The sequence below is a fragment of the Bison bison genome, unplaced genomic scaffold (assembly GCF_000754665.1).
Source record: "Bison bison bison isolate TAMUID 2011002044 unplaced genomic scaffold, Bison_UMD1.0 scf7180017864115, whole genome shotgun sequence".
NCBI lineage: Eukaryota > Metazoa > Chordata > Mammalia > Artiodactyla > Bovidae > Bison > Bison bison.
This window is the reverse complement of record NW_011494687.1, coordinates 1964462-1978548: the sequence shown is the minus strand read 5'-3', so window position 1 is coordinate 1978548 and position 14087 is coordinate 1964462. Positions and strand designations below refer to the sequence as shown.

The following is a 14087-nucleotide window of genomic DNA, read 5'->3' as shown; positions in this document are numbered from 1 at the left end:
TTTGTTCATCTTGGATATTTTTGCATTGATTTTTTAAAATATTGCATTAAAATATTATTTATCTTGACTGATGGAATTTTTGACATCCCCTTAAAATTCTGTCTCCAAGGCAAGTACCTCACTTCACCTCACCTTAGTCTTGACCTTGGGGACTGAAGCTATAGTTGGAAGGAGGGCGGTTAGATTTGGGAGGAGGTGGATTTGGGGTGGGAGACAGTGGTGGAAGAGGGCGGCCTAGCACCAGAAGTCTTCCTTAGATTCTCTCCTTAGGTGAAGATCTCATAAAGTCAAAGGACAGAGAACTTCTGAGCAAGTAAGCATTTGCTCACGAAGCCTGCAGCTCAGATTTGCCTTTCTCCAGGAGGTCTTTCAGGCTCTATCCTTTAGGGTGCCGTTTCCAGGGACCTCAGACCTGGATAGGAGGGGGTTATATGCTGAACAAACACAGACAGCACGTTTCCCAAAGGACACATGGGTTTTGCGCAATCTTGGCCTTGGGTTGCAGACAATATCGACCCCATGGTTCAGGGCTGTCCAGCTAACGGGGGCGGGGTGGCAATAGTGGGGGAAGAGGGCAAAGGTCTGGAGAGGACCCAATCTCAGAGCAAATGCCTCCCTCTTCTCTCCCCAGACTTTCCTTTCCTTCTCCCCATCCTGCTCAAGTGGCCCTTGGCCAGTTCCATCTCCCAAACAGGACTCCTGGCTGGAGCCCTGAGGATCAGTGAAGGAAGGCTGCCTTGTCTCTGCTTCCCACCATGTGTGTGCTCACAGGTTGTCACCTACTTGCTGGTTGAACAGTGATCTGTCTCATCTCTCAGACCAAGGACAGAAGGAGGAGAGGAGCAAGTAAAGCCCAGGTCTTTATTAGCTGAAGACCAGTGAGGATGGTTCTAGGAAGTAGGATGGGGCCTAAGAAAGGAGGCAGCCTGGAGAAGGAGGAGTCATGATGTGTGGGACAGACATAAAGTTCAGCCCTAAGGAGACTGTGAGGAGAGAAAAGTGGGCAGGGCAGGCAGGCTCTGTGTCATCGGGGGTACCAATCAGGGTCCTGGCAGGAAATAAAAGACCCACTCAGCTGTCTATGTTTGTATCACTAAGAAGACTCAATGAAGGACCTCTTTTCAGAGGTATGGGCAGGGTTAAGGGAACTGAGGAGGGATGTTGAAGCACCCAGGAACTAGCAAAAGGCAGATCAAAGGCTAAGAGGAGACAGGCCAGCGTGTTTCTTACTCCTCTCCCTCTGCCTAGGTTCCAGGGTTCTGTGGGACTGTCGCTATGTTCATATCCCTACAACTCCTGTCCAGCTCCCCACCCCCTCCACAGCTCCAGCTCTGCCCAAGTTCTGGTATCCCTGCTTCCACACTCTTGGCTTGTAAGAGCTTTCCATTCTTGCTAGTTTGCTAGGCCAGTCAAGCTCAGCAGGAAGCCAGAGGCCAAAGGAACTCAGGTGAGTCTGCCCCCAAGGGTACAGAGCCAGATGGATAAGGACAAAGAATGAATGAAGGCATGCCAAGAGAGGCTTTAGCAACCCACTGGGCAAGTCAGAGGGAAAAGGGCTCAAGACATAGAGAGGATGTAATGTTTGGTGGATCTAAGGGAGGGACTCTCTGGAGATCCAGAAAAGCAGGGAACGGAGCTGGCCAACTCATCCTGCAGTGGGGGACGTGCAGTAGAAAGGGCAGGGAGGCACCATGGATTGCAGCTGGGCTGTGGGTGTCTGTCTGGGACTCAGATGGCACTGCTCATGGCTGGAGATGGATTAGAGTCCCTGGGGTGGCAGTTGAGCTCATGGGGCTTGCTGAATGGACTCCGCCCCAGGAAAGGGGCTAGTCATTATGAAGATGGTACCATGGCTGTCCTTAGATCACATCTTAGGAGATGTGATGAAGGTCTCCTCACATCAAAGTGGGGATAATTTCCCCAAGTTGCTCAGGAAGAGGGTGTCCATCTTCTGAACAGAGGCAGTAAGAGGGCCACACCCTACTATCAAGGAAGAGCACCTCCGTCAGGGCGTGTTTGCCTGTCCCCCCTCCCCCCAGCGGCCTGTGTCACACACAGACTAACTGCACCCACAGGCCTCTACCACCATGTCAGGTATGTCAGTCTTGACAATGTTGCTGTCCCTGTCATAGTAGAGCAGAGAGAGGGGGCGCTGGACGGTGGGCACACAGCATGAACTCCCTCTGGTGGTGCCTGCAGCTGTGTTGACCTTGAGAAGATTGAGCACCGAGGTGTAAAAGGAGGCAGCGATGCCTGGCATGCCTGCCACATGCAGGGGGCACTGCCCTGTGCAGAAGTTCATCGCATAGCCCTCAGGCTGGATGATCCAGTCGTGCCATCCGATCTCCCGGAAGTCCACGAAGAACTCTTGTCGACAGCACATCTTGGACCTGCCCTGGCAGTCGATGCCTCGACGACGAACCCGGTGCTGGCCCCCGACTCTCACCCGAGCTGTCACGAAAGGCCTATGTGCAGCCCCAGCCAGGACGACTGGGCTCCAGTCCACCTGTCCTTCAGGGGCCAGCTCCAGGGCCAGGTGCCCCTGGCTATAGGCAGTCTGAGCTTCAGGCCCCAGGAGAAGCTGGTGCCAGCCAGTGTCGTCTACCTGCAGCAGGTGCTGAGTGGCCGAGGTGAGGTTGGTGTCATGTGGGCTGAGCTCAAGGACCCTCACCTTCAGAGGGCAGGTGGTATTGGGAGGGAGCTGCACAAAGAACATGAGGCTGGCCTGCTGGACCTCCAAGCCTCCAGCCGAGCTGTCAGAGGAGAAATGGAAATCCAGACGAGTCTGAGTAGTGTTGCAGAGGCCTGTGGACACGAGAAGCTCCAGTCATTGTGGCCTTCTGGGTGTCATTCTACCTGCTACCTCGCTGTGCGTTCCTTCTCAACCACAGTCCTGGCACTGTTAAGGACCCTTTCCTTCTTAAAAATCTCTTCTCACAACTCTCTTAGGATTCTTCCTTAATTTTCTTTACTGGCTTTTCTTTCTCTGACCATCCCTCCAGTGCAAGAGTTCTTTGGTCTGTCTTTGACCTTCACTTCCTCTTTTTTTTTTTTACCCTTATTTCCCCAACCAGGGATCGAGCTTGCCCACCCCCCTGCAGTGGAAGCTCGGAGTCTTAACCACTGGACCCCCAGGGAAGCCCCATTTCCTCTTACTCTACACTGAGGGGAGCCCTGACCCACAGCTGTGGGCAGCCAATGCAAATCTTATGCTGGTGATTCCTGAATCTGTCAGTCCAGTCCAGACCATTTTGCACCTTGGGAATCACCAAGCTTCAGGCCTAAACTTCTAACTGCTTAATTTTGCCACATTCCTTGGAAATGTAGAAATCATTATTTTCCTCCCTATATACCTCTCTCTCTGTTCTTAGAATTGGTCGCACCATTATTTTGCTTATCATCTTTAGAAACCCTAAGATCACCTCCTTTATTCTCCACATCCAGTTCCTCACCAGAGTGGTTCTAATGACTGGCATAGGGACTTACCTGGCTGTCCAGTGGTTAAGACTTCTAGTGCGAGGGGCCTGGGTTCAATTCCTGGTCAAGGAACTAGGATCCCACTTGCTGTGGAGCTTGACCGAAAAAAAATGGCTCTGCATTTCTTCCTGTGCCTATCACTGTTGCCCGATTCCCCGTCTTCGTCTCTCACCTGACCTACTGAAACACATGAATTAGATTTCTGCTCCCTCTACTCCTGCTCTTGTCAGGATCACTAACACCTCCCATGTTGCCATATCCACATGGTTTCATCTCTATATTTGCCTTACCTGAACTTCAAGCAGGTGTTTGACACAGTGGACCATTCCTTCCTTCTGGAAATATTTCCTTCTCTTGGCTTTCATGACTCTGGCTACTCTATCTTGGTTTCTTTGGCTGACAGCTCCTCTTCCTCTGCCTGACCTCTAAATGTTGGAGGTCCTCAGCTCCCTTCACTTCTCTATCTGTACTCTCTCCCAGAAAGATCCCATCAATTCCCTTGGCTTTCAATTTCATCTATATGCTGATAACTCCCCAGATACCTATAGCTGTGGCCCTGACCTCTCCCTGAGCTTCAGGCTTGTATATCCAGCCGCAGATCTGATATTCCACTAGGATATCCAATGCTATCTCAAACTTTTCAAGTTCAGAGAAGAACTCTAGGTTTATCCTCCCTGACCCCCAACTCAAACCTGTTCTTTCTTCAATCTTCCCTTTCCCTATAAAGGAAAAATAGGGACTTAAACCAAAGTCTTGCTTGCCCTCATTCCCTTCTTTGAAATTATCTGCAGACCTGTCAACTATATCTCCAGTTCATAATGTAATTTCACTTAACCCCACCTCCTCTACCATACATTAGTTCAACCCACAATCATCTTTTTCTTGAACTATGGCAATAGCTTGCCAAGTGATTGGTTCACCCTTGCCCACAAAACCATTCTTCACACATTAGTCAGAGTAATTTTGTTTTTTTCCTGGCTGTGTTATGTGGCATGTGGGATCTCAGTTCCCTAACCAGGGATCAAACTCACACCTACTGCAGTTGAAGCACGGAGTCTTAACCACTGGACCACCAGGGAAGTCCCAGAGTAATTTTTTTATAGCATAAATCTGATCAGCTTAATCATCTCAGCTTAAAACCCTTCAAAGGCTTCCCTTTGCTATTTGAATAAAATCTAAACCCCTTAACAGGGACTTCCCTGGTGGTCCTGTGGTTAAGAATCCACCTTCCAATGCAAAGGACATGAGTTCAATCCCTGATCCTTGGGGAACTAAGGTCCCACATGCTGTGGTGCAGCTAAGCCCTAGTGCCACAACTAGAGAAGCCTAGTCACCACAAGGAAGAGCCTGCGCACTGCAATGAAGACTCAGAACAGCCAAAATTAGAATACATAAACCCCTTAACATTCTTACCTAGAGAAATCCATGGACAGAGGAGCCTGGCGAGCTATAGTCCATGGACATTCAGAGTCAGACACAGCTGAAGCAACTTAGAACTCACACACAGCATAGAAAACTTGAATGATTAGGCATTCTGCCACTTAATGACTATATTCTACCTATACTGGGTTTTTTTCTGTTCCTTGAACGCTTACGAAGCATGGACCCACCTCATGGCCTTTGCACTTGCTATTTCCCCTGCCTGGAATGTCTTTCCCAGAATGTTGAATGACTGGCTCCTTCTTGCCATTCAGTTCAAATTTGCTTCTTTAGAGGGGCTTCCCTGACTGACCTAGCTAAAACAGCCTTCAACTTTACCCTCATCTCTTTAATACACTATCCTGTTTAACCGGTCTTTATGGCCACTGTTGCTCTCTGTAATCATCTTGGCTTTTTTGTTTGTTTGTTGACTATATGCTTCTCCTTCCCTCTTCTTCCCCCATCCCCACTCCCAGCCAGGATGTAAACTCCACAAAGGTACAGATTGTGTCTATGTGGCCCACCACTGTATCCCTAGCACCTGGTACATAATAGGCATTCAATAAACACTTTTTGAGTGGATGGCTTTTCATTCTTTTTTTTTTTTTAATTCATTTTTTTTTAATGGACCAGTTTTTAAGTCTGTTTTGAATTTGTTACAACATAGCTTCTGTTTTATCCTTTGGTTTTCCGGCCGCGAGGCATGTAGGATCTTAATTCTCTGACCAGGGATTGAATCCCCACCACCTGTGTTGAAAGGTGAAGTCTTAACCACCGGACTGCCAGGGAAGTCAGGTCTTTATTCTTATTTTATGCAGACATCAGAATTATTTTCCAAAAGGCTAGATCATAAAATTCATAGTTAAAAAAAACTTATTGATGAATACACCTGTTTTAGGAGGCAATTAAATGCCATTATGCTTTGGCCTTAGTGACTCTTTTTGATACGCTCATGGGCATAAAAGAGCAGAAACTAAAATTCAGCTAGACTTGGCGTGAATTGTAAAGCCTGGAATATGGTTGTTCTAGACAGCTCTGAAAGTCTACAAGATCTCAGTCATCTCAGTCTTCCTACGTAAGTCTACTCCCTTCTTCTCTTTCTGTGGATCTACCTCTTTTGCCTCCCTGTGAACTTCCTCAGGTCCCTAAATGGTGGCCCCAGCTCCTGAGTCTACAGAACTTTTAACTTAGTTAAAAGTTCTTCCTAGCTAAGTGACCTGATTCTTCAGTGTTCCAATTCCAAAATCCTTAAAGAAGAGTCTGATTGGCCCAGCTAATGTTTTCTTATTAGGTCACTAAGCGCTCTTACCTTTTAGAACCTCGTAAGTCACCCCAATTATGGCAGGCAGACACAGAACCAGCAGGGGCTGTGGTAGACTTTCACATTGTTGACTATCAGTGAACAATACCTCCCAATATTCACAGTTTTGTGCAATCCCTTCCCATATTAATTCTGGGCTTGGCACATGACTTGATTTGGCCAATGAGAGGTAGGCAAGCATGGTGCAAGTAGATGCTTAATAAGCACTTAATAAGTACTTTGAGGCTTCCCCCTCTTGGAAGGAAACCTTTATTTTAAATTGCTTTTTTTCATTTGGCCACATGTGGGACCTTAGTTCCCTGACTGGTTATTGAACCTATGCCCCCTGTACTGGAGGTGTGGAGTCTTAACCACTGGACTGCCAGAGGAGTACAGGAAACCTCTAAATTCTTTAAAGAAACTTGAGCTAGACTACTGAATGATGAGAAGCCATGTGGAGAGAGACTTCGTAAGATCAGAGGCCATCCTAGAGATTTCAGCCCCGTCTGAGAATGCAATTACTTGAATGACCTCAGCGATCCCTCATCAAGTGAAGGAACTGTCCAGAATAAGTCCAGTCAAACTACAAAATCACAGAAAATACTGATTTTTTTTTTTTTTTTTTGCTTTAAGCCTCAATTTTTGAGCTGATCTGCTATATTAATGGATAACTAAAACAGAAATAAGTATCCGAAGTGGTGTACACCATAGAAAAGGCTTAAAATATGCAGTACAGGCTTAGGGTCTGGGTGGCAGACAAGGGATGGAAGGACAGCAGGGAGACTGTTAGTGAAGGCAGGAAGGACAGTGAAGAAATCGCTGTTGGAAGCTAGAGAAAGGGGAACCTGTGTTATGTATTGGCTATCGTCTCTGGTAACTTGGAAGCTAGAAATGGTATCTAACAAAGTTGTGAATTTAGCTAAAGATATTTCCAGCAGAATGTTGAAAGTTTGGCTTATTTTAGCTGCCTATGATAAGGCATCTCAAGAGTGAGATGAACTAAAAAAGGAACTGTTCAGTGTTCAAGCAGAATTTAGAGAAAAACTTTCCAACAGGACTTGTTAGATTGAACAATAAAATATTTTTTCATTCCTCAACTCTGTCTGGCAAAAGGTTCTCAAACTAAGAAATGGTCTCAGGGCAAAAATCAACCCCAGGACACTGCAGGTAGAACATGGCTTCAGAGTTATGATCAAAACAGTAAAGGATAAGCTCTAAGACCTTTTGTTAGGATCTAACATCTTTGTTAAGATCTTTTTTTTTTTTTTTCAATCACACTAGTTCCCCAGCCAGGGATGGAACCAGTGCTCCTGCAGTGGAAGCACAGAGTCTTAATCACTGGGCCACCAGGGAAGTTCAAAGATCTAAAATGTAAGATGTTTTTCTATAGATTCTCTCAACTAGACAGAAGGGCTTCTAAGAATCTTATCCCCCAACACCCTGACTTGTAACCTAAAGATGGGCATCTGTCTTGATAGAATGGAGTGCCTTTTGTCTGACTGAGTAGACTATAATTTATTATTTAAAAGGCTCACAGAGTTTTAAAGAGAATTTTAATAGGGAAAGCAGCACCAATTTGGACTAAAAGAGATAGAGATGACTCAGAATGAAAAGAAGTCTTCAGGTCTCCAGACCCCCAATTTTTGGGGGCAGATGCAGGCTGAGAAAATTACTCTACTGCAAACACAGGCCACTTTTTATTTAAAAGGAAAGACATCTGGGGCTGGCACTAAGTGCTGAGAGAGCAGATCTAGAAGCCTAGGAGAGCAATGGTGGGCTCTTCTTAAGAGGAGAGGAAAATTGCAGAAAAAGGCCTTAACCAAAGGAATTCCAGACTTAGGGTAGAATTTTCATGAACCAGTGACTGCTCTGCATCTTCCTCCCCTGGCTCCCATTTTGAACAGGTGTATCTATTATGATTATCCCATTCCTGTCTCAGCATTGTACGTTAGGTATGTGGGAAGAAGATAACTTGAATTTTTAGGTCAAAGGCAATGTTGTGCTGGTAAATATTTAACAACTAGATTCCAGAGTTGGGGGAAAAGGCGCTGATTAATAGTGTTAGCCAATTTCTGAGGAATACATTCTCCTATATTGGCCAATTTCAGACTACCACTGATACCAATGAATGAACAGTTGGCAGATGTTCACCATCAGGCCTCAAGAACCAGTCTGAGCCAGTGTCAGGACACCACTGGAGGGTCTTCCCCTGGTTTCTCCAGGGCCCCAAGCTCTTTCTCTTTGTATCTCCAGCAAGAACAATTCTCAGATCTTCTCTTTCACACAATGGTGGAGATGATATCTTAAGCTGGGAATGAAAACTTGAAACTAAAATATTTAAATGTAAAAGATAAGATCCAGGAATCAGTCATTCTCATCTCCAAAGTTCACTTTGGGTCACACCCCCTCCAGCCTGAATGTTGTATTCATTCATTGATTAGCAAATATGGAAAGTATATAGACTTTAAAGTCAGAGAGAACTGTGTTTGAATTCTGCCCTTGGTAAGCTGTATGACCTTGGCCATGTAAATTATCTTCTTCGAGTTTCAGTTTCTGCATTCTTAAGATGGGAATGATAAAATGTTAGTCGCTCTTTGCGACCCCATGGACTGTAGCCTGCCAGGCTCCTCTGTCCGTGGAATTCTCCAGGCTAGAATACTGGAATGGGTTGCCATTTCCTTCTCCAGGGGATCCTACTGGCGATCTTCAGGGAATCTACTCCAGGGGATCTCCAGGGGATCTTCCTGACCCAGGGATCGAACCCAGGTCTCTGGAGTTGCAGGCTGATTCTTTACCATCTGAGTGACCAGGGAATGATAAAGTCTACTTTATGCAAGGATTAACTGAGAGGAGGCAGGTACAATAAATACCTGGTAATTGTCATTACTGCCACAGTGTGCCAGGAACTGGCCTAAGCATCAGGGATACAAAGGTGAAAAAAAACCATCCAGAAGGCACAGTGGTAAAGAATCCACCTGCTGATGCAGGGGACATGGATTTGACCCGTGATCTGGGAAGATCCCACATGTGAGGAGCAACTAACCCCATGAGACGCAGTTACTGAGCCCACACTTTGGAGTCCAAGAGCCACAACTACTGAGCTCACGTGCTGTAACCACTGAAGCCCTCATGCCTAGAGCCTGTGCTCTGCGACAAGAGAAGCTGAAGCAATAAGCCTGTGCACAGCAATGAAGACCCAGTGCAACAAAAAATAAAATAAATATTAAAAAAATAAAGTAACAAGGCTTAGTTGCAGATAGGATGGTGACAGCAATAAATAATTGTAAAACCAACCAGGATTGTGGTGTTCAAAGGACTCATGGTTTCATGGCCATCGTCCACTTTGTGTTCATCCACTCCAAACTACCTTCAACTCCAAATGCAGTCCGTTTCTTCAGAGTTTTACTCGTGTTTTTCCATTTAGGATGTAGTTTACCATTTTTTACCCATTGAAGTCAAACTTCCTGTACAATCTAGCTTATTTCTAAACTTCTAAAAGACTTCCCTGTCCTGTCAGATCCCAGTGACTGACTTCTGGCCATCAAGGGCTTGTGTTCTCATCCAGCATTAATTTCATTCTGCCTTGTGTTCTAGGTAATTTATTTCTAGCAGTAACAATTAAACTCTTCATGGGCAGAAGCTGAGTCTTCTAAGTTCCCTGCCACCTTCTCCCTTCTAAGTGAAAGAAAGTGAAAGTGTTAGTCGCTCAGTCGTGTCCAACTCTTTGCAACCCTGTGTACTGTAGTCTGCCAGGCTCCTCTGTCTGTGGGTTTCTCCAGGCAAGAATACTGGAGTGGGTTGCCATTCCCTTCTTCAGGGGACCTTCCCGACCCAGGAATTGAACCTGGGTCTCCTGCATTGCAGGCAGATTCTTTACTGTTTGAGCCACCAGGGAAGCCCATGCTTTCTAAGTACATTAATTAGTTCACTTAATTCTCTCAACTATCCTCTCATTATCTCTGTTTTGCAACTGAGAAAACTATCAACAACCCATGACATATATTAATAAGTAGCTGAGCCGGAATTTGAGCCCAGTTTATCTGGCTCCAGAGTTTGTGTTCTTAATTATGAGCAGAAACCCTTTTTTGAGCTGGAATAGGGTCTCATTCATCACTGGGGACTCTAGACATGGTCAAGCTGACCTACAGAATGGTTTGGTTGGTTGTCAAGCATCTACTCTGTTTGCAAGAGGCAGAGTGGTATAATGGTCAAGGTCAAGCACTTGAGACTCAGGCTGTCTGGTTCCACCACTTACTGGTCATATGACCTTGAGCTAGCTACTCAACCTCTTTGAGCCTCAGTTTCATCACTTCTAAAATACAGACGATAATAGTATTTGCCTACCTGACTTGTGAGGCTTTCAAGGAGTTAGTATCTGTAAAAGGTTTAGAACACTGTAAACATTGTATGTGTGGGTGTTCATTCGCTTCAGTCACGTCTGACTCTTTGTGACCCTATGGATTGTAGCCTGCCAGATTTCTCTGTCCCTAGGATTCTCCAGGCAAGAATACTGGAGTGGGTTGCCATGCCCTCCTCCAGGGGATCTTCACGACCCAGGGATCGAACTCGAGTCTTGTGTGTCTCCTGCATTGCAGGAGCCATCGGGGAAGCCCAAATATTGTATAAGTGTTAGTTATTTCTACTATATACTAGTCTCTGGTTATAATGTAAGGAATACATGACAGTTCCTGAACTCAAGGGGGTCGAATTCTATGGAAAGACAGACTTCATAGAAAACCTGGAAACAGACAATTCCACAAGGAAGGTCCAGGTTCTGGGTGAGGGTATGGGGGCCACAAGAGAGGGAGCCCCTCGGCCTCAAGTCAGGGTGGGTATTTTCAGGATAGGAGTGCTGGGTCTTGAAGGGAGTAGATGCTGACCAAAGGAAAGGGACCAGGATTGGGAAGGGCCTTCTAAACCTAAGACAAAACTTGCAAGAAGCTCAGAGGCAAGAGAGATCACTTGTTTATGTTCTGTTTCTCAGATCCTGTCTCTGAATTCTATATTTTTTTTTTGGCCCCACCTTGAGGCTCCTGAGATCTTAGTTCCTCAACCAGGAATTGAACCTGGGCTCTCAGCCATGAGGGTACAGAGTCCTAAACCACTGGCATACATGCTCAGTCACGTCCCACTTTTTCGGACCCCATGGACTGCAGCCTGCCCTCCAGGCTCTTCCATCCATGAAATTTTCCAGGCAAGAACACTGGAGTGGGTTGCCATTTCCTACTCCAAAACCACTGGACCACCAACGAATTCCCCTGTCTCTGAATTCTTGATATTCTCTCCAGCTGCCCACTAAATTCTCTACCCAACTGCTGTTCTTTATCTATCCTTTAAATATCTTTCTGAGCCCCATTTTGACCCTGTTCTGATGTGGGGACCCAAGGTAATCAAGGCAAGAGGACAGGAGTCAGTGGAGCGAAATTGTAATCGGAGTGTTTCTCTTTTCTACCTTTTACTCAAATGAGGTATCTGGGGAGGACAGGGTACAGAGAAGCTGGATCCTGGGGCCAGAGGAGGGACAGACTCTCCAGTTCCCAGACCCTGAGTCCAGGTTCAGGTAGTGGTTGGGCTTACATCACAGCCTGTGGAAGTGTGTGGGGCCTGCAGAGAGAGGAACCAGGGGAGATAGGGGTAGGCAGTCTTAAAGAGAAGTGAAAGGTACCCACTTCTCATGTGCCCATTGATCAAGTCTAAACTTATAAGGGAGCGCTTGGGTGGGTGGGGGTTTGGAGCCTGTGATTAGGAGACTATAGACTGTGAGAGGCCAGAGTTGGGATGGTTTTGGGGAGAAAGTCAGAGGTTAGATATCGGGGAGGAAGCTTTTCGTTTCCTGAGGAGATCAAGTTTAGGGGAAGATCTATAGGCCAAGAACCCACCTGTCTCGGCAAAGCTGATGATCTCATACTCCTGTCCCTCATCGGCTTCCGGAAGCGCCCCCTGTGGGGGCCCGTGGAGTCGATGCAGGGCAGCCCGCAGAGCAACTCCGGACACAGGCCGGCCCAGGGTGGGGCGCTGGCTGAGGTGCAGCTTGTCCAAGATGCTCCTCTTGGCCAGGTTAAGCAGCAGCTCCCGGTGGCTCTCCACGTCCAAGGCAGGCTCCCCGCATGCTGGACACTGTCTGTCAGCCCTGGGAGTGGCCACCATGGCTGCAGCCAGGACCAGGAAGGCCAGGAACAAGGAGCAGATCATCACCAAGGGGCTTCCTTGAGCTATGCACCTGAGACAGAGCTGCAACCCCGTGGTTCAGGGTCTCAACAGCTGTGGTCTCGGCTCCTTCCCTGCTGGCTGCCAGGGGCCCCGGAAGGAGAGTGTGTCCAGCTGGCATGACTCCTGGTTGTAGGGGGTAGAGTAGTCAAACATCCAACTTGAGAGATGAAGCAGTTACAGGTAGAATCTGGCAGAAGCCACATAGTCAACGAAAGTACAGAGTGGGGGATGTGAGGCGAGGTTGGTTGGGTTGTCCCTTGGCCAACTTTGGGAGAGAGTGGGTTACCCATGTGAGCTGCCAGGCCCGGGGACAAAGGTCAGAGATGAAATTCCTCTTCAGATTGATAGCTTTGCTCGGAAGCCTGGCAGTAGGGGGTGGGAGTGGGGTGTGGAGATCAGAGGTTTAAAGATAGAATGTTAAAACATGACTTTCAAACGTGAGGGGGTCATTGGCAGGACACTGTAGGTCATTGTCATGTAGGTTGTTGAGAGTTCATTTTCCCCTGCCTGGTCCTTCTCAAAGCCCTATCGCCCTTTCCTCCCTCCCAGAGGCTCACAGTCCAGACTCCTTTGTAGCCCTGGGTTGGGTTTTGCCCTGTGGGGCTCAAAATCACATCCAGTCAGAAGGTTAAAGAAGGGGAAGGGAACTGTTCTAGCCAGGTCTTCTGGATCCTCAGAGGGAGGTCTGAAATGCAGAAGGAGCTTGAGATCTAGATTTCCTCAGACTTGGAGGTTTCCCCTCTTTAAGAAAAATACATTCTGAGATTTCTCAGAATCCCTGGTGTTCTACCCCAAAGGTCCTGAGGAGCAGGTCTCCAAGGACAAGTCTCTGCATCCACAGCTGGGATTTACCTGGTAGGGGTGGGCGGGTGGAATTAGGAATATAGGTTTTTAAGCCAGATGGCCTGGGTTAAAATTCTGTCTCTTCCTTTTATAAGCTGTATGACTGTGGGCAAGCAACTTGACCTCTCTTACTTCAATTTCTTCATCAGAGAAATGGGAAAATGATTATTCATGATTCCAAAATCCAAAAAACCTTGTAATCCATACTACTTTGGAGGTAGTTCATATGGTAGCTAAACCTGACCTGAAGAGAAGTGTGGTTACTCGTGGTCTTTTAAAAACTCATACTGGAGACTATTTATACATTTTTACTCCAGAAATATTATTTGATTATGGGTGATATATATGTACCATTTTACTTTTCTATTTTTATTTTTTGGCCACGTACCCCATGGCTTGTGGGATCTTAGGTCCCGGACTAGGGATTGAACGTGTGTCCTTGGTAGTGCAAGTTCAGTTCAGTTCAGTTCAGTCGCTCAGTCGTGTCCTACTCTTTGCGACCCCATGAATTGCAGCACGCCAGGCCTCCCTGTCCATCACCAGCTCCGGGGGTTCACCCAAACCCAGGTCCATCACGTCGGTGATGCCATCCAGCCATCTCATGCTCTGTCGTCTCCTTCTCCGGTAGTGTAAGTGCAGAGTCCTAATCACTGGACTGCCAGGGAATTCCGTATTTTACCTTTCTGAAACCTGAAATTTCCTGAACTCTGAAACGTGTCTGGTCCTATGGATTTTGAATATGGAATTACAGATCTTTAATGATTTTCTGAGAGTTTTGAACTTTAAATAATTTTATAAAGTACTTACACTGGCTGGCACAGAATAAGGGCTTAATTAA

At 46.7% G+C, this 14087-nt stretch overlaps 1 protein-coding gene across 1 annotated transcript; it reads right to left on the bottom strand.

Annotated features, from left to right (window-relative positions):
* INHBC (inhibin, beta C) lies at positions 1-12652 on the bottom strand. Its single transcript, XM_010839321.1, has 2 exons — positions 12076-12652; positions 1-2805 (listed from the first exon to the last, which is right to left on the bottom strand). The coding sequence occupies exons 1-2, from the start codon at positions 12386-12388 to the stop codon at positions 2060-2062; spliced, it is 1059 nt and encodes a 352-aa protein (XP_010837623.1). The 5' UTR covers positions 12389-12652; the 3' UTR covers positions 1-2059.
* Positions 12653-14087: the final 1435 nt, after the last annotated feature.